The 19689-nt window shown below is 41.2% G+C and overlaps 1 protein-coding gene, 1 long non-coding RNA gene and 1 pseudogene across 4 annotated transcripts; 1 reads left to right on the forward strand and 2 right to left on the reverse strand.

The window, feature by feature from the left end:
• The first annotated feature begins 2937 nt into the window (after positions 1–2937).
• On the forward strand, positions 2938–8394 carry LOC4331937 (sulfate transporter 1.2). 2 transcript variants are annotated; one of them, XM_015776287.3, is made up of 13 exons: positions 2938–3036; positions 4546–4933; positions 5058–5106; positions 5223–5605; positions 5695–5760; positions 5847–5960; positions 6063–6179; positions 6277–6403; positions 6483–6769; positions 6867–7057; positions 7520–7605; positions 7694–7770; positions 7880–8394. In XM_015776287.3, the coding sequence occupies exons 2-13, from the start codon at positions 4613–4615 to the stop codon at positions 8021–8023; spliced, it is 1962 nt and encodes a 653-aa protein (XP_015631773.1). In that variant the 5' UTR covers positions 2938–3036; positions 4546–4612; the 3' UTR covers positions 8024–8394. The 2 variants fall into 2 exon arrangements, with proteins under 2 accessions (XP_015631773.1, XP_066164996.1); XM_066308899.1 differs by lacking the exons at positions 2938–3036; positions 5058–5106 and having other exon boundaries at positions 4173–4935; positions 5200–5605.
• Positions 5112–9114, reverse strand: LOC4331938 (uncharacterized). 2 transcript variants are annotated; one of them, XR_001544679.3, is made up of 4 exons: positions 8962–9114; positions 7878–8026; positions 5794–6056; positions 5112–5645 (listed from the first exon to the last, which is right to left on the reverse strand). It is a non-coding gene; the product is annotated as an uncharacterized lncRNA (long non-coding RNA). The 2 variants fall into 2 exon arrangements; XR_001544680.3 differs by having other exon boundaries at positions 5112–5699.
• A 374-nt stretch (positions 9115–9488) lies between these two features.
• Positions 9489–15358, reverse strand: LOC136355901 (uncharacterized; annotated as a pseudogene).
• Between the last annotated feature and the right edge of the window lie 4331 nt (positions 15359–19689).

Here is a 19689-nt window from a genome sequence, read left to right on the forward strand (position 1 = left end):
GGAGGTAGTAGAATAATAGATAGGCCTATCACTGCATCATACGGCCGTTACCTGCTCCTTAGAAACTTCAGAGAAGCAAATACCCCTTTTCTGTTCAAGTTCTCTGCTTACATAATTAATACTACTAGTAAATAGTAATGCCGATTATCAGCTGAGTCAATGACAGGAACCGGGTTTGCTCCATAAGTACTATAAATAAGACTAACCAGACTTGTTTAGTTATCTCTGAAAAATGAATTTCTTCAGTTTTCTGCAATGTCAACTGGGAAAAGAAACGTTGAAATGGGAAGGCAAAGAAATGGGGGGAAGGACGAAAGGGACAGATGAACTGCTGAGATTTCAGTGGAGATTTGATCCTGGATTTAAATGCAATATCCGATTAATCTAGACCTATCACCAACTGAGAAGCAGCTTGCATAACTCAGGAGCAGGCTGGAAGGAGTGAGAGCTAAACTGATATATCGCCTGGTAAAGAACTAAACAAATCATGCATTGTGTGCAGAATAGCTCAATCCTATCAGAATACTACCAACAGGGCATAGACTTGACTTCAAGTTCCAGTTCCAGATCACACGGCTTTTCTTACATTTTATCATTTAATTTTTAGAATTTTTGCATTTAATTTTGATCATTGTTGATGGTTCTAGTTAGATTGCTTGCCTCTGAAAGTCACATATGGCAAAGTCATACTAATTGATATTATAATTCTCTTCCACCTTACTCCTTTTTATTCTCAAAGTGCGGATGTAATTCTGCCGCCTCTTCACGAATGTTCGCATTAAGATGCTGAGAGTTAACAAATGCAATTATTTTGAGGCCTCTCTAATTTTAAGTTTTACATATTGGTTGTTAAATGAATTTGACAAAAGAGTTATGTCTCTTTTTTAGGGTGAATAGCTAATACGGTCATTGAAGTTTCGCTTTTGGCTCAGTAATTTAGTCCTCGATGTTTCATATCGTCTAAACAAATCCTCCAAATTAATTATTTAGGCTAATATAGTCCTTGGACTCACAAAAAATACCACGTGAGTATGCCAAGTCATCCTCGCATGCAGCGTATGAATGAAATGACAATTCTACCCTTATATACCATATAGAAATGAAAGAGAAGACACAAACAGAAAAAATAACAGGCCAGCCTAGGCCTAACATTGTTGCGGATGGGTGGCCGACAAAGGAATTTACACGATCAGTGCTTGGCTGCAGCAATCGTAAGTGACAATTCTAAAACGATCATACACGTGTGAAACATTTATCTTCTTTTTTCTTTCTTTACTATATGGTATATAAGGGTAGAGTTGTCATTTCATTCATACCGCTGCATGCGATGATGACTTGTCATGCTCACGTGGCACTTTTTTTGTCCAAGGACTATATTAATCCAAATGATTAATTCGGAGGACTTGTTTGGACGATTTAAAACCTCAAAGGCTAAACTGGGCCCGAAGCGAAACTTTAGGAACCATATTAGCTATTCACCCTCTTTTTTAATTAAAAAGGGGGGGGACCTTCATGTTTGGTGTATCAATCGTTGCATGTCTTTAAAAAGGAAAATATGTAGACTATTGCCAAATAAGAAGATGTGAAATCCATTGTAAAAAAGATTATGTGCCTGTCACGTATCCCAAAACCATTCATAAGAAAAAAAGAACTCTCTGAATGCAAATTGAACCAGTTCTAACATTGAAAATGAATAGGATTGAAGTTTAGGGTGAAAATTAAACTGTAATGAGAGTTGAGTTGAGGAAGCAAAGAACAATCTTTCTAAAAACAGAGCTTCTCATCACCATTTTTCATATGCATGCATGTGTGGCTATCCTTTTTCTCTTTGTTGCATTAAAATATTGGAGGCATGGCGTGTACTCCTTCTGTCAAAAAAAAAAAAGCAACCTAGATAAGTCTAGATTCGTTATCCTAGGTTACATCAAATCCTTGCCTAGTTTGTCTTTTTTTTTTTATAGAGGGAGTATGCCGCTGAAAGCTTTAAAAAACTATAGGCACGACAACACAAAAGTCAATTTTGCTAAAGTTTTAAGCTGCAACCGAGGTTTCTAAGTTCATAACTCAGTCTGTTCCGTCTGTTGTCTATGTCTTTAACTGTTGAAACGGCCAGCTTTCCTATCCAGAGTATCCTTTTTGGTTTCTGAAGACAAACTCCATGTAACGCATAGAAATTAATCATTTCATAAAATACATATACTTTAACCAAATTATTATAAAACTATAAATTTAAGATGATACATCATAAAACTATAAATTTAAGATGATATATATCATAAAACTACAGATTTAACAATAAATTTGTCACAGAACTATAATTTTAAGGCTAAATATCGTAAAAGTATAAATTTAATTAATTATCACAAAACTACAAATTCTGATGTTTAAATTCTTAGCATTAATGTTTTATTTGAGTTTAAACGTCCAAGTTTTGTGATCAAATTGGTGCTAAACTCATAGTTTTGTGAAAACTTTGTTATTAAATATTTAATTTTACGATACTCCATCTTAAATCTATAATTTTGTGATAAATTTGATGTTAAATCTGTAGTTACATGATACATAATCTTAATATCTATCGTTTCGCAATAGTTTGGTTAATATATGAAATTAAAGCATATTTCGACAACCGTGACAACTTAATATAGATTCAATCATATATGTATTGTTATAATCTGAACCCGACATAATCAACAGTGTGGATTCTTGTTTCATTTTAACAAGGTAATGTTTCGCCATTGAGAGAAAATGGTCTAGCTTCATCCTCTTGTTTGAAAAATATGACTACCAACTTTCTTGCGTAATTATGCCACTAGATACTAATAAATGTTCATATTGGAATAAAGGAATAATATGTTCAAGCCTATGGAATTATTTTGTACTACTAACTTGGTCCTATACTCCTATTAATTTCTAACCGGGTGATTGACCTTGATCGTAGCTCGAGCACCTCGGTTGCCTTTATATGGGCATTGGCTTCAGCGATGTGCAAGAAAGCAGAGAGTTTCATTGGTTGGTTACGCACAAGTGCCTCCGGTAAGCATCAGTGTCTCACCTCTTTTTTTAAGTAATAAGGTGCAACGGTGTCTCGATGTGTAGGATTTCTTTTGTATCCTGGTACTTCTTGGCTTTGTAGGATGTACTTCCTCGTTGATAGTACAATGATACTTGATACGTTTGCATGATATTAATTCTCGTTAATAGTACTACATGTTTGTATGGGGGACGCCTAATGGGCGATCGATCGCCGTGGGGATGGGGCAGCGATCAGATTCGCTCTCCACCTCCCCCCTCCCTCCCTCCACCTGGTTTCCTTTTTTGGCACCGCATTACTTTCATATTTTAGTAAATTTATACACCTAAAGTTTACACATCTAAAGTTTAGAGACCAAAAGTTTATAAGTCAAAAGTTTATATATCCGATTCAAATTTGAATTCGAATTCAAATATTTTTTATATATAGTATTTCTATACATCTAAAGTTTATACACCTAAAGTTTATAGACCTAAAGTTCATAAGTCAAAAGTTTATATACTTGTTTCAAATTTGAATTTGAATTCAAATATCCGATTCAAATTTGAATCTGAATTCAAATATTTTTCATATATAGTATTTCTATACATCTAAAGTTTATAGACCTAAAGTTTATATACCCGATTCAAATTTGAATTTGAATTATATCTGATTCAAATTTGAATTTGAATTCAAATATTTTCTATATATAGTATTTCTATACATCTAAAGTTTATACACCTAAAGTTTATAGACCCAAAGTTTATAAGTCAAAAGTTTACATATCCGATTCAAATTTGAATTTGAATTCAAATTTTTTATATATAATATTTCTATACATAAATTTTTCTAACTTCTGTTTTTTAAAAAAATTTGTGTGGTCTACCGTAGTAAAAAGAGGGGAAGGGGAGGAGGAAGGGGGAGAAGAGGAAGGAGTACATATAGTAGTATAGGGGAGAGGGTGGGCGGGTGATCGCTGGGCGGGTGGGTGAGCGATCACCCACCCATTAGCATTTCCGGTTTGTATGTGCGTGTTCCCCTGTATCTTTTCCCTTTAGTGTTCAAGGAACTATAACCATATTTCAGATGTTCTTGGTCTTCTTAATATATGTCACCGTGACTCAATCGAGCTAGGTAGAGGAGGTAAACAAAGTAAACTGTTTGGGAAGTTCAGCGCGTAAATTTTCAGACTTTGGTGAATGTTCAGGGTGTAACATAGCTTTATCCACAAGTTAATATGGTCTTTATGGTTCAACCACTATATACTCATCAAAGAGTAATCATGATAACGTCGCTTATGGCCAAAAGGGGGGGGGGGGGGGGGTTTATTCAATTATGAAATTTTACTCCCCTATGTACTAATTGAGCTTTGCTGATTCAGCAGTGCTCATCTACGTGGACACCACAAATCAATAGAACCTTTTCCCATTTGGACGCAAAACCAACCTAAGGCCATGCAAATCATCATGTCTCCATTCATCGTACTGATGCAAACTTGTTTCCACTCTGCTTTGCCTCGAATATCTCGGCAGGTAGACGTCAGGTATCTTCAGTTCTGCACGCCTATTTAACCGCCGAATTCTGCAACCAACGCCGGCAATGCCGCGAGCCGTGTCCGACGGTGCCGACAACCTCGACGCCGACATGGACAACGGCGCCGCGCAGCAGCAGCACGACGGCTACAATGTCGGCGCGCCGCCGAAGAAGAACCTCCTGGCGGAGTTCGCCGGCACGGTGAAGGAGACGTTCTTCTCCGACGAGCCGATGCGGCGGTACAAGGACCAGCCGAGGTCCAGGAAGCTATGGCTCGCCTTGCAGCACGTCTTCCCGGTGTTCGAATGGGGCAGACAATACACCCTCGCCAAGTTCAAGGGCGACCTCATTGCCGGCCTCACCCTTGCCAGCCTCGTCATACCTCAGGTGCATTACTGAGCTGAGATTTACCACTATCACTGACAACCAACAGTGATTCTCAACAGTGATAGCATTTTCTGCATTAGTGAGCATCTTTCATCTCTAACTAATGGACGATATCTTGAACCAGGACATCGGCTACGCGAAGCTTGCTAACCTGCCACCAGAGATTGGGCTGCGTAAGTGCAATGCAATCAAAACATCTTCGTGCTACTTGAAAATCTTTACTACACTGTGATGAGATCATTTCTTCAGGAGCTAATTGAACTGAGATGTGGTGGTTCTCTTTTGGCAGACAGTAGCTTCGTCCCGCCATTGATATACGCTCTGATGGGCACCTCAAGGGAGCTAGCAATGGGTCCAGTGGCCGTCATCTCACTGCTGCTTGGTACTCTCCTCCAGGAGGAGATTGACTCAAAGAAGAACCCGCTAGATTACAGACGGCTCGCCTTCACAGCGACCTTCTTTGCAGGAGTCACACAGGCGGCGCTGGGTTTCTGCAGGCTAGGGTTCATCATAGCGTTCCTGTCTCATGCTGCCATCATCGGATTCATGGCCGGCGCCGCCATCACCATTGCTCTTCAGCAGCTTAAAGGCTTCCTTGGAATTGCAAACTTCACCAAGAAGACTGACATCATCTCGGTCATGAAATCAGTCTGGGGAAATGTTCACCATGGGGCAAGTATTTTTGTACCTCTCCAACTTCTTGATCTCTTCTCTGAAAAAGGGTAGTGTTTGAGATAACTCATGGTTGGTTGTTGCTGCAGTGGAACTGGCAGACAATATTGATCGGAGCATCATTTTTGGCATTCCTCCTGGTTGCCAAGTACATCGTAAGACAAAATTACATAACGATTTAGTGTTACCTTGACTATTGTTGATGAACTGATGATCACACTTGTCCACTGGGATTATTCAGGGCAAGAAGAACAAGAAGCTCTTCTGGGTCCCAGCAATTGCACCACTCATTTCGGTGATCATTTCAACTTTGTTCGTCTACATCACTCGTGCTGACAAACAAGGCGTCGCAATCGTGAGTTCTCATTCACAACTTGATCTTTGCCATTAGAAAAGCCAAGCAATTGTGCTGTATTTCCAGATAAGTTGAAGTGGAGGTTGTCCAAATAAACTGCAGGTAAAAAACGTCAAGAAAGGCATCAATCCACCTTCAGCTAGCCTGATATTTTTCACTGGCCCATACTTGCTCAAAGGATTCAAAATTGGAGTAGTAGCTGGAATGATAAGCCTTACGGTAAACTGCATTATTTCCTTTTAGTTTAAAAACTGTAGCATGAAAGCACTCTAAAATAGCAATGTGCTGAATTGTCAACCGATGCAAACATTGTTAGGAAGCGATTGCAGTTGGAAGAACATTTGCTGGATTGAACGATTACCAGATAGATGGGAACAAAGAAATGTTGGCTCTAGGAACCATGAATGTGGTCGGTTCAATGACGTCTTGCTATATAGCCACAGGTAAGTGCTGATTCAGCATAAAACAACTAACTATCAAGAGCATATTAGCATTCTTTGTTATTGAAGTAGTTTCCTGCAGGTGGTTTTGCACGATCAGCAGTCAATTGCATGGCTGGAGGTAAAACACCAATGTCCAATATTGTTATGTCAACTGTAGTATTGCTTGCACTCCTGTGGATCACTCCATTGTTCAAGTACACGCCCAATGCCACCATTTCTTCCATCATCATATCAGCAGTGCTTGGCCTATTTGACTTTGAATCAGCCTACCTTATCTGGAAGGTTGATAAGTTGGACTTCATGGCGTGCTTGGGGGCATTCCTTGGAGTAATATTTTCATCTGTGGAGTATGGCTTGCTCATTGCGGTGTGAATTTCTGACTGTTTCTGTCAGGTCGCTTACAGCCGAACACCTTGTACGATAGACAAATGGCTGATGATTGTTGCACTTGTTTGTGGAATAGGTTGTAATATCACTAATCAAAGTTCTGCTCCATGTAACACGGCCAAGGACAGCTTTACTTGGCAACCTTCCAAGAACGATTATCTATAGAAATGTTGAACAATATCCAGAAGCTACCAAGGTGCCAGGGATGCTAATTGTAAGAGTGGACTCAGCAATATACTTCACAAACTCCAATTATGTTAAAGAAAGGTAAAATGTCCCCAAGTTCAGAATTATGGTATTTTACTAAGTTAGTAGTTTTTATATTAGATTTTTTTTGGTCAATTGTATTCTGCTTATAAATATTTAAAAAATAATTACCTGGATATGGTAATCAGTTTATCACCACTGTTGTGTTTTTATACAAACTTCTCTTCTCCTCTCTCTGCTTTTTTTTTCGGGGGGAGGGGGGATGTAGACAATCCATTTTCAGTTGCTACCAGAACAAAAGCAAAAGTCAACTCACCCTTAAAAGAGAAATATTGCATGAGAAGATCCTCTGGAATAAAGTCAAATCATGGCTGTGTGTGAAAGCCCCTTGTGTCATAAATATTCTAATACCATAAGATCACATCCGATATATCATTGTGTTATCTTCAGTATTCTAGCAACATGTTGCAATCTCAGAAATAATTATAAGAAAACAATGCTTAACTTGCTATCCAATTTCAGAATGCTGAGATGGCTGAGAGATGAGGAAGAACATCAAAAGGAACAGAAGTTACCAAAAATTGAGTTTCTGATTGTTGACCTATCTCGTAAGAACTGTATTATTTTTTTCTATACAACATATTGCTGATTTGTTTTACTGAGTTACGGCTGCTGGCTTTTCTAACTCTTTAACAGCTGTAAATGATATTGACACAAGTGGAATCCATGCCTTCAAAGAGTTGTTGAGGACACTTGAAAAGCGCCAGATTCAGGTAAAAAGGAAAACTTAAATTTCTAGCGATACAGAACTAAATGAGCTATTAGAAGAATATTCACATTAGGAATGTACACTAAGAAGAAAACCCATGTCTGTACTTACAGCTGATTTTCGCCAATCCTGGGGCGGCTGTGATCCAAAAGCTCCGGTCAGCAAAATTCACAGAGCTCATTGGTGAAGAAAAGATATGCCTGACAGTTGGTGACGCCGTAAAGAAATTTGCTCCCCAGTTGACTGAGAATGTCTGAACTCTGAAGAAGGTGCAACAAGTTATATTCAAGAGGTGTCATTCTTTTAGAAACTCAGTGTTAGCAAGTGCACTTTCATAGTGCAAAGCGGCACTGGAGTAAATAACGTAGTTGGGGAGGGAGATGGTAAATAAAGTAGTGTGCTGGACCTGAAGCCCACCAGATTTGCCAGGTGTAGTTGGGGAAAAGAACATATGCAGAGAAGCATAGTTGGGTATGTAAATGGGTATATCAGTGCATGCAACAGGGGTCGGCAAGGCAAGCACATGGATGAATATTTCTTGTATAAAAAGTGTGATGCTTGATGATTTTAATGTATCATCGTCTAGATCAAATAAATTTCATTGTTTGTTTGTGTTGATCGATCAATATCTGATAGTATTCCCTCGTTCACTGGATTTGATCAGACACCGCAATGAGATTTCACTTGTGGCTTATACAGTTTGTTGCATTGATATAGGTACAAGGAATTATTTGTTGGCTTTCTCTTATTACAGAATACCTGGCTAGAAGCATCTCTCTTCTGTTCGTTGATTTGCACTCACTTGTTCCACATATTTCCACAAATATCTCATTTGCAAATGAATCCTTCTTTTTTTTCATAAAAAATATGATAAATCATAAATGTGAAAGTTATAACAACAAATCATTGCAAGACTAAGACCCAGGTCCATTCATCCAGTTGATTTACAAACCGTGGACACCGTCAGGAACTCATGATAGAATCCAAAATTCATCTCTGGCTCTTCACAGTACATTAGACATCAGGGTACAGAAATGCACCTATCTCCAAGGATACGAAACAGCCAATTACAACTAACTAAGACGGTTTTCCACGAATCGGATCGCAATGGCCAATCGCCCAGCCCCTTCCAGAATCAGTGCTCCATCTAGCTAGACACTCACAAGCGAGAGGGGAGATGGTTTGGGGAACTTACCTTGAGAGGAACCGGTGGGAGGATCACGGGAGGGGAGCCCGGCGCAGAGGACCAACCGCACGGGAGGACGCCGTGGGCGCGCGACGGCGCCTGATCCCCACTGCCGCAGCCGGCGCCCCTGCGGCGAGCGCGCGGCGTCCGCCGTCCACAGTTGAGGGAGACCTCGGGGTCGGGGGCCAGGTTCCCTTTCGTGCGAGCAGCGAAGGCAACGCAGGTCGGTGAGAATCCCCACGCAGGCCGTAACTGGGCTGCCACTCACGATTTGAGCCCATGTATCTGTCACAGTCTCAAGTCTCGCTGCAACATATTTCTCTCGCAGAATCAGAAGAAGAAGAGGAAGACTTGGAAAAGGGGAAAGAACGGAGGAAGAACACGAAGAACAGAGGAAGAACAGGAAGAGATAGATGGAATTAGAGTTTGAATTGTTGATATTACATTGTTCGATCCAATCTCGGTCTTCCTGTCGGCTTTTATAGCAAGACACCATTAAGCCTCTCTCATCTCTCTATTAGTGGCCCAGTCTACAGCTACTGGGTCCACTCACTCACAGGGAAGCGAGAATTCGGCCTCCGTCTTCGCATGGGCCGAATCACAGGTTGGGCTCCTGTTGCAGGCGCAGTTGTCGCCGTGACATTCTCCTCACCTTGAGACGAAGCTTGTCCCCAAGCTTCAGCAATAGAAAATCGACGACGCAACTCTTGACCATTTTCCCAGGTAACAACCTGAGAATCAGGACCAGACCAGCGAACTTGTAGTTGCTCCACCATTTTAGAACCCTTGCGAACAAAACGACGATCCAAAATTTGAGATGGAATTGGCTGCTTACTGTAGTCAATCTGAAACACCGGCAATGAAGATTGCACTGATTCACTTGGCGCCAAAGCCTTCTTAAGTTGAGAAACATGAATCACTGGATGAATCAGACTTGTTGCAGGTAATGCCAACTTGTAAGCCACTTCACCCACACGAGCCAGGATCTGAAATGGACCATAAAAACGAAATGCTAACTTGCGATTTGCTCTTGTGACCACAGATTGTTGGACAAACGGCTGCAACTTCAAATAAACCCAGTCACCAACTGCAAATGAACGCTCAAAACGGTGCTTATCCGCTTGAAATTTCATACGAGCTTGAGCTCTCAACAAATGGTCTCTAATCAGACTCTGCATCTGTTCACGTTCCTGTAACCAGTCCGACAATTCTAATGACTCGCATAAGGCATTAACAGACAAACCAAAATACCTTGGTTTATGCCCATAAAGCACTTCAAAAGGAGTAGTTCCCAATGCTGAATGAAATGATGTATTGTACCAATATTCAGCAAGAGCCAGCCATTTACTCCATTGAGAGGGACAAGTATGAACAAAACACCGAAGGAAAGTTTCAAGGCATTGGTTGACGCGCTCAGTTTGCCCATCGGTTTGCGGATGATAAGATGAGCTCATGCGCAACTGAGTGCCTGCCAATCTGAACAAAGTAGTCCACAATGTGCTGGTAAAAATTCTATCACGATCAGAGATTAAAGATTGCGGCAAACCATGTAATTTGTGGATGAACTACATATATGCCTCAGCCACATCCATGGCAGTAAAAGGATGAGCAAGAGGGACAAAATGGCTATACTTCGAAAACTTATCCACGGCTACCAAGATGCAGTTAAAAGTGGCAGATTTCGGCAACCCTTCAATGAAATCCAAAGACACGATTTGCCATGCATGGTCTGGAACAGGCAAACTCTGAAGCAAACCAGGGTACTTAACATGTTCGGACTTGGCTTGTTGACAGATAGAACATGCAGTCACAAACTGAACGACAGTAGTACGCAAATGTGGCCAAGCAAACAATTGTTTGATGCATTGGTAAGTGACATTGATACCTGAATGACCCCCAACAGGTGCATTATGCAGATTGGCCAATATTTTCTGTTGAACAGCAGCGTTATTACCAATCCACATTCTATTCTTGAAATAAAGAACCCCATCCTTCAGTGAGAAATCAGGAACCGCATCTGCACTAATACACAAAGTGCGAACCTTACTGCACACATCCAGGTCAGTAGCATAGCCATCAATCACCTCCTTAATCCAATCTGGAACAATAGAAGAAACTGCCGATAATTCCAGCACTGAGTCTGAAGGAAAACGAGATAAAGCATCAGCCGCACCATTCTCAACACCCTTTTTATAAAGAGACAATCCATTATATGCCACTGAGTTTGTCATAGCTCTACGATTTGCCACTGACTTTGTCACGTTCTATAATATACCATCGACTTTTACTTAACTTCTATGATTTTCCATCGCCGTCCAGTTAGTCTCCGTTAGTACTGTACAATTTTGTCCAAATGACCAAAATACCCCTGGGATAAAACTTCCAAAATGTGGACAAAAATTCCGAAATACCATATCATAAACATAAGATTGTAAACATTCAAAATTTGTCCAAAAACTTAAAGTCTGACATTTCAGAATTTTTATCCAAAATTTGAAAGTTTTTGTCTCAGGGGTATTTTGGTCATTTGGATGAAAGTGTACAGTACTAACGGAGACTAACCGGATGGCGGTGGTAAATCGTAGAAGTTAAGCAAAAATCGATGGCATATTATAGAACGTGACAAAGTCAGTGGCAAATCGTAGACCTATGACAAACTCAGTGGCATACAATGGATTATCTCTTTTATAAATGATTTTATAGCGTAAACCCAGCAACTTGGTTAGTGCTTTATGTTGCCAAGGAGTTGTCAAACGCTGATCATCTAAAAATGATAAACTTCAATGATCAGTGCGAATAAAGAACTCAGCATGTTGGAGATATGGGCGCCAATGTTCAACAGCCAAAATAATAGCCAAACTCTCCTTTTCATACGTGGACAGTCCTTGATGTCGTGGACCCAAAGCACGGCTCAAGAAAGCAATAGGATGTTACTTCTGCATCAGAACTGCACCAATGCCCTTATCAGATGCATCTGTCTCCACAATAAAAGGTGCATCAAAGTCTGGCATTGCAAGAACTGGGGCAGTGACTAATGCATGCTTCAATGCCTGAAAAGCCTTTTCAGTCTCATCAGTCCACATATAAATTTGCCCTTTTCTCAAAAGATTAGTCAATGGCTTGCTCAACAATCCATAATGTCGAACAAATTTGCGATAGTAACCTGCTAAACCTAGAAAACCACGCAATTCTTTGACACAAGTTGGGGTTGGCCAGTTTCTGACAACCTGAATCTTCTCTTCATCGGTAGATACACCATTTGGACTAACAATATGTCCCAAGTATGCTAGCCGTTGTTGAGCAAAAGAGCATTTGCTGCTTTTGACCTTAAGTTGATGCTTTGTCAATATTTGTAGCACTGATTGCAAATGCTGAACATGATCAGATAAGGTCTTACTGTAAATCAAAATGTCGTTCACGAAAACAAGCACAAATTTTCTCAACAAAGGAGACAGAATATTGTTCAAACATCCTTGGAAGGTGGCCGGTGCACTAGTTAGACCAAAAGGCATCACACGAAACTCAAAATGACCGTGATGCGTTTTGAATGTTGTTTTATGTTCATCCACTGCCTGCATTCTAATCTGATGATAACCCGCTCGTAGATCCAACTTAGTGAACCAGTGAGCGCCAGACAACTCATCTAGTAACTCATCGATGACTGGTAAGGGATATTTATTCTTGATAGTAATGGCATTGAGATGTCGGTAATCAACACAAAAGCGCCACGTTCCATCTTTCTTCTTCACCAACAAGACTGGAGACGAAAAAGGGCTAGAGCTAGGTTGAATTGTCCCTTTGGCCAACATTTCTTTGACTTGTAACTCAATCTCATCCTTCTGAGTAGGTGTATACCGATAAGGACGAACATTCACCGGCAAAGCCCCAGGCATAAGTGGAATTGAATGATCGAATGCTCGAGAAGGAGGCAAACTTGAGGGTTCATCAAAGACATGAGCAAAATTCGAGAGGACCTGCTGAATTTCAGTTGGAACAGATTCATGTGGAACAGATTCAGATACAGCACATAACTGAATTAAGTGAGATATAGCTTGTCTGTCTTTTAATTCTTGAAACTGTTGAGCTGAAATACAGACACACTGTTCCATTTCAGATAAAATGCCCTGCAAAGTCACAGATTGCTGCCTCCAAGTAATTGTCAAAGTCTTCTGTATCCAATCCACCTGCATTGGACTATGATCCATTAACCAATCCATACCCAATATCATATCATAACTGCCCAAATCCAAGACCTTAAAAGTTGTGCAGAAAACCCATCCTTGAGTCATCCAATCACAGTTTGGTACTGAAGCAACACAATTCAGAATAGTGCCATTGGCAACCTTCACCCGAGTAGCTGCAACTAATGGAGTGACTCCAGTAAGTTTCTGTGCAATCTGAGAACTAAGGAAACTGGTTGTACTGCCTGAATCGACAAGAATCAACACTTCTTTCCCTTGAATATATCCAAGCATACGCATACAACCCACAGTTTCAGACCCATGTATAGCCTGCACAGAAATTGCTATCAAGTCTGGATTGTCATATTCTTCCAATTGTTCTAACTGCTCTTGATCAGGAATGTCATCACAACCCAAGGTATTGATCAACTCCTGAACAGCATGCAACTGAACAGTATTTGTGTGTAGGTGACCATTTTTCAGCACAAATGTAACATAGTCCTTGAGCTCGCCGCTGTACCTTTAACACCGAAATTTTATCAGCATTATTCACCATTTTGGAATTGTCATTTCCCTTGTGATCTGCTGTTCTAGACACCATCCCAACTTGCATTCCCCGAGTCGGCGGTAAAGGTAATGGCAAAGCACTTTTGAATGCAGGATTTGGTCTAACTTGCAGACCATTGTCAGTTCTTTTCGGATTTGACCCTATCACAGATTCTAACATAACTTCTTCTTGCAGAGATGCAATAGCCAGAGCTGTCTCCAAATCCTTTGGACGTTGCAAGAGAACTGCATTTCTGATCTCCCGACGCAATCCCGCAGTAAAACGATGTGTTAGATACCGTATATTCAAAAGGGGATCATAAACTAAAAGCTGATTCATTAACTCATCAAACTTTTCATAATACTCCCAAACAGAACCTATTTGCTTGATACTATCCATTTGCCTAATCAGAACCTCATGTTGATCCCTATCAAACTTGTTCGACATAGCTACACAAAAATTCTCCCATATAGGAAATCTAACATGAGCCTTAGTTGATCTTAACCACGAAGCTGCTCTTCCCGAAAAATAAATGGTTGCTATTCTAACCCACAATCCAGGAAAAGTATTATTCACATCAAAATAATGCTCACATCTCATCCTCCAATCCTCAGGATCTGTGCCATCAAACTTTGGAAAATCAAGTTTCGGAACCCTATGATTATATTGTCGCCCGAATTGATCCCCATCACTTTCCCCACCTCCCAATTCAAATTGATCAAAATTTTTCAGGGATGTGGAAGGAAACTCATACGTACCCTTGACCGGAGTCGGGCCTAGGGTGTTAGCCATCCCCAGAACCCTTCCCCAGTGTTCATGAAATTGCAGTCGGCCACAGGCCCCTTTGCTTCCGCCTTCCGCCGCGGCCACCTGGAATGATGTCGGCGGCGTGGGCAGCAACGGCGCCTTCCTTTCCTCGTCCGTCAACGGAACTCGAGGGGACGACGCCGTTGGGGAAGCTTGCTTCGCCTTGGCTGCGAGATCCAATTGTTGACGAAGATCACTGACTTCCTCTCGCAGCTCCTGTACCGCCTTCCTTTCCTCGTCCGTCAACGGAACTCGAGGGGAAGACGACAGTGGAGAAGCTTGCTTCGCCTTGACTGTGAGATCCAATTGTTGACGAAGATCGCCGACTTCCTCTCGCAGTTCCTGTACCGCTGCTTCCACTTGAGGCCTCCAGCTATTCACCCCTTGTTCCATCTTGACGACGGCTGCTTGAGTCTCACCTTGAGCTTGATTCAACGTCACCAGGGACTCCTGAATCTCCAGCAACACCTTGCCGAATCGATGTTCTGCTTCTCCATCGCCTCTACTTGAAGCTGCAATCGGGAGGTATAGCATGGCTTCTCCAGGATGGTTGCTCTGATACCAAATTGTCACAGTCTCAAGTCTCGCTGCAACAGATTTCTCTCGCAGAATCAGAGGAAGAAGAGGAAGACTTGGAAAAGGGGAAAGAACAGAGGAAGAACACGAAGAACAGAGGAAGAACAGGAAGAGAGAGATGGAATTAGAGTTTGAATTGTTGATATTACATTGTTCGATCCAATCTCGGTCTTCCTGTCGGCTTTTATAGCAAGACACCATTAAGCCTCTCTCATCTCTCTATTAGTGGCCCAGTCTACAGCTACTGGGTCCACTCACTCACAGGGAAGCGAGAATTCGGCCTCCGTCTTCGCATGGGCCGAATCACAGGTTGGGCTCCTGTTGCAGGCGCAGTTGTCACCGTGACAGTATCATGCCTCCGTGGGCTGGACCGAATCACCGAGCGACGCGAAAACGGTAGCCCACCCTCCGTTCCCCACCTCACCCAAGTACCCAACCAAGCACACACGTCTCGCGGAGCGGATTAGGGCATGTTCAGAATATTGCCAAAATTTTGACATAATTTTTTTATTGTATTTATCAAATTTGATAACAAACTAAACATAGATATTTTTTAGCAACTTTATCTTAAAAAAAATAGTATGGTTGAAAATGATGACACTACACTACATAGGTACCTGTGCATGCATGTGAGGCATCGGTCGGTCCTAAAAACGGCGGCAGCTAGAGAGGAGTTAACGACCGGACGTGCTGCAACCTAGGGATCACCAGGCAGCTCTTTCGCTCTATAGGGATATCGGGGGGGGGGGCATAGCACAATTCTTCTTGGAGGAGGGTTGGTTTGCCCAGGCGACTGATCCTGCCATAATATACTCCCGCTAATTCTATTGCACCGACGGAAAGAAAAGTAACCTATTTTAGGATCAGATCAAATCTAGAACAAGAAGCAAGCTTCCTTGGAGAAAAGTTTTTCTATGATAGGTATCTATTAATTGTCAAAGCTTTGACAGCCTTTCCTTCACACAAGGTTTTTAATCCATCTCCCCCGCTTAGGACAGTAAGGGGAAGTAGCGATATTCCGATTCCTTCGTGGGGAATCAACGAAGGCAGCCGCTCCCGCAGCTTTAGTACTTAAGTTAGCCCCAGCCCTTATCCCGCGATGAGAAGGTAGATGCGGTAAGCCAACTCCTATCCTTCTTGCGGAAAGGGCATTCAATGCCATCTTCATTCCCTTCCTTGTCCAATTTAACGCAAATGAGCTTTATTTTATTATTTTTATTCAATTTAGTTTATAGAAGCCTATCAAGTTCTAAGCGAGCCAAATCTGATTTAGACATGGTACCCACTCTCTCATTTAAGAATTTAGCAAAATATGGACAGTCTATGCCGTTCTGTTGCAAACTAGCAGTAATAAGCTCCAACTTATTTGGATTATATTCCCTCCCGCTACCCGCCTTTCCCACATCCATCAAAGGGATGCTCGCTTGTCAAGCTATGTGCTTTCTTTCCTTTCAAAACTCTATGTATTCATTTGCTTTCTTACCAGGCCTACCCAGGAAAGGGGTATAGATAGAAGGAGGGATCCTCCGACCATAGGTCTATTGAATCGAAAAAACACTATTTTTTATCTAGCAGCTGCTTTTATTTTCTCTACGAAGAGAGTGGCTAGCTAGCTTCTTTGCCAACTTCGAGTGTGAATACCCCCTGAAGCCACCGGTATAACACCTGGCATGGATACCTGTTGACGAGAAAATTGAACACACCGGCCTGGGAGATCTGCTTAGCTCCAGTGCAGGTCCAAATATGATGAGATGTGGGCGTGCCAGTCAGTTTAATCCTGCAACTGACAAGATATGCAAATAGTAAATCAAAACAGCCGATCGGCTGACAAGCCGATGGAGTAATTCTAGCCGGTAGCCAATAATAGCCGATGCCGATACCAGCCGATAGCGATAGGGTTTAAGCAATCGGCTATATGTCCAATGTAGATAATGATATAAAGGCAATCGGCTGATGATGATGTAATAAAATAATAATATAATCCAGTATAAACCAATCGGCTAGCAATGATATGATAAATAAGCATCAATCCGAAGGTTAAAGCACACATCGGCTGGAGGTCCGATGTCATGAAATCCACAAGATTAGATTAAACAGTGAAACCTTTGTTGTCATCGGTGAAATCCAACTTATATGTATGTGCAATCCTTATGAGCCGATGCAACGTCCAGATAACTCAACGGCTGAAACCCCGATGAAACCCTTATTGGCAATCAAGAGGCAGGCTAGAGATTATGGTTCTAAGCACGACTTAGTATATCAAACTTAACTGATGCAGCACTAAGTATGAAAAGAAACACAATATCTAGACAATCAAGCCGTTGACTGATTTTCAGGGTGGTAGATGCCTAGGCTAATCTAATCTAGCAACGCTATTTAGCCGATACCGGCAGAAACCCTAAAGCGAGAGACAGCCGATAGAGCTAAATTGATATGCTAAGACTAGATTAATAGAGACATGATAAATAGGTAGGCAAATATATCATCCAAACCAGAGCAATCCAAGAGGTCGAATGTACTGATGCAGCCTTGAACAACGCCGATGTAAACGATACAATTGCCTGGGCCGACGGAACATTGGACTTATCCCTTCGCCGGAGATCGAAGACGATGCAGCCCTGCGTCGGGTGCCAAGTTCCGCCGGAACGTAAAAACAAAAGTAGAAGTAAAAAGGGTGGCGATGCACCGAATTGTATTGATCGTAGCGATTGATTACATAGACCCCGAGTGTACATGTTTATACCCATGGGTTGATACAAGTCCTTGTTGGACAAGAAAAAAAAACTAACCTAAAGATAAAAGGAAAATATAAAGTCCTTATCGAACACTAAACACACTTTCCTAAAGATAAAAGGAAACTAACAAATTATTCCTAATTAATAGATAAACTGCCATACCGCATCCTCTTTAAACTCGGTCACTTAGGGATAAGCTTCCTTTAGTAGATTGATTTCCTTAACCGAATATAGCAGGAATCCGACTATTGGCGACTTGATAACTCCCATCGGCTGATTCCGAGATGCAGCAGCCGATAATGATTCTAAGCCGATGACGTCTTTGCCGATTACCAAATTTCACTGTTAACAATACCCAATCTTGAGTGAAAAAGATACCGTGAGCACAATACCCAATCCTGAGTGAAAAAGATACCGCGAGCACGATCTTTTTCAATAAAATCATCGCGCAATAAATCAACAAAACCTAAAGTCATTTCGTGTTCCCCTTCTAACTTACCTACTACTGTACCAGCGTGGATATGATCTCCCCCGGACATACGCAATGCTTTAGCTAATATACGGAAATGCATACCATGATTTTTCTGTCTATCAATAACTGCATGCATTGCTCTGTGAATGTGAAGAAGTAGGCCGTTATCGCGGCAATAATGAGCCAAACTAGTATTTGCAGTTCTCTTAATAGAAAGGGGCCCTATTGAGAATTACGAGCATCGCATAACAGAAAATCTATTTACAAGCTATTGATTCTCCGACTACCAATTCTTAGGTCTGTGCTTCGCAATCAGCCCCTTAATTTGCCATCATTTTCTATCGCGCCCACCCTCGAAGAATCAAGTGGATTAAACGATGATCAAGTGGTAGATTGGTAGTAGGCGTCAGTGGCATTGTATATGGACCATTGGTACTCCTACGTATACTACGTACGCCCTCTCGCGGCTACTACTACTGGACAGGATGGCAGGCGTCACATGCCGCTGTGTTGGAAGAGCCCATCATGCGTGTACTCTGTCAGAAGCCCTTGTTTCCAACGGTCAATCAAGTACGAAAGACACGAAAAGGACGAAGTGGCCTACTAGGCCACGTACGTACTGGATATGATTACTTGAGGATTTAGTTATTAAGAAGGCGATTAGTACTCCATCCGTCCCATATTATAGCAACCTAAAATGAGATGGGACTCATCCTAGTACTACGAATCTAGACATGAGGACATGCCTCATGTCCAGATTCGTATTCCAGGATAGGTTGCAACATTATAGAACGGAGGGATTAATTAATTTTACATGCATGGTGCTTGTAAATTATTTAATATATGGTCCCATTTTAGCAGAAATTAAGGTGAAATTGAAAATACTGAGATTTTATTTTACTGGAAAACATCTCGCTTAACGGATGCAACTAACAGTGAGAAATAATTAGTGAATCATGGTGGAACCGGCACCAACATAGTGAAACCAATGAAGTGAAATCAATGAAGGTAGTCAGGGTGTCAGTTCTAAATTTTGGTGCTTATGAATATATACTGTACTACACACGCGTGAGTGCATTCGATAGAATTTTAGTGAGGCGGTCAAGGATATATTGTTGCGGTCAAGAATTTTAGTGCGTTAGGAGGTGCGCCCATAGTTGTGTGTTCATTGTTGGTGTCTATACATGTACATCTTCCATGTAATTATAAAATATTTGAAACTATTAGAACTTTTATCTCTAAATTCGTTTGTCAAGAATGTTTTCGTTGTGGTATGATATACTATTAATTTATATTGTTATAGATGTTTAAAATGTTAATAAAATTAAAGTTGGATATTAAAAAGTACTAAGAATGTTTTGACTAAGAATGCAAAAACCTTAGCCCCAACCCCATTTCCATTCTATTTTATTTACTCTT

Source organism: Oryza sativa, chromosome 3 (assembly GCF_034140825.1).
Source record: "Oryza sativa Japonica Group chromosome 3, ASM3414082v1".
NCBI lineage: Eukaryota > Viridiplantae > Streptophyta > Magnoliopsida > Poales > Poaceae > Oryza > Oryza sativa.

Coding starts and splice junctions, on each gene's coding strand:
- LOC4331937 (XM_015776287.3), top strand. CDS start 4,613: ATGCCGCGAGCCGTGTCCGACGGTGCCGACAACCTCGACGCCGACATG. Junction 5,107..5,222: donor GCCACCAGAGATTGGGCTGC/GTAAGTGCAATG, acceptor CTCTTTTGGCAG/ACAGTAGCTTCGTCCCGCCA. Junction 7,771..7,879: donor TTGAAAAGCGCCAGATTCAG/GTAAAAAGGAAA, acceptor CTGTACTTACAG/CTGATTTTCGCCAATCCTGG.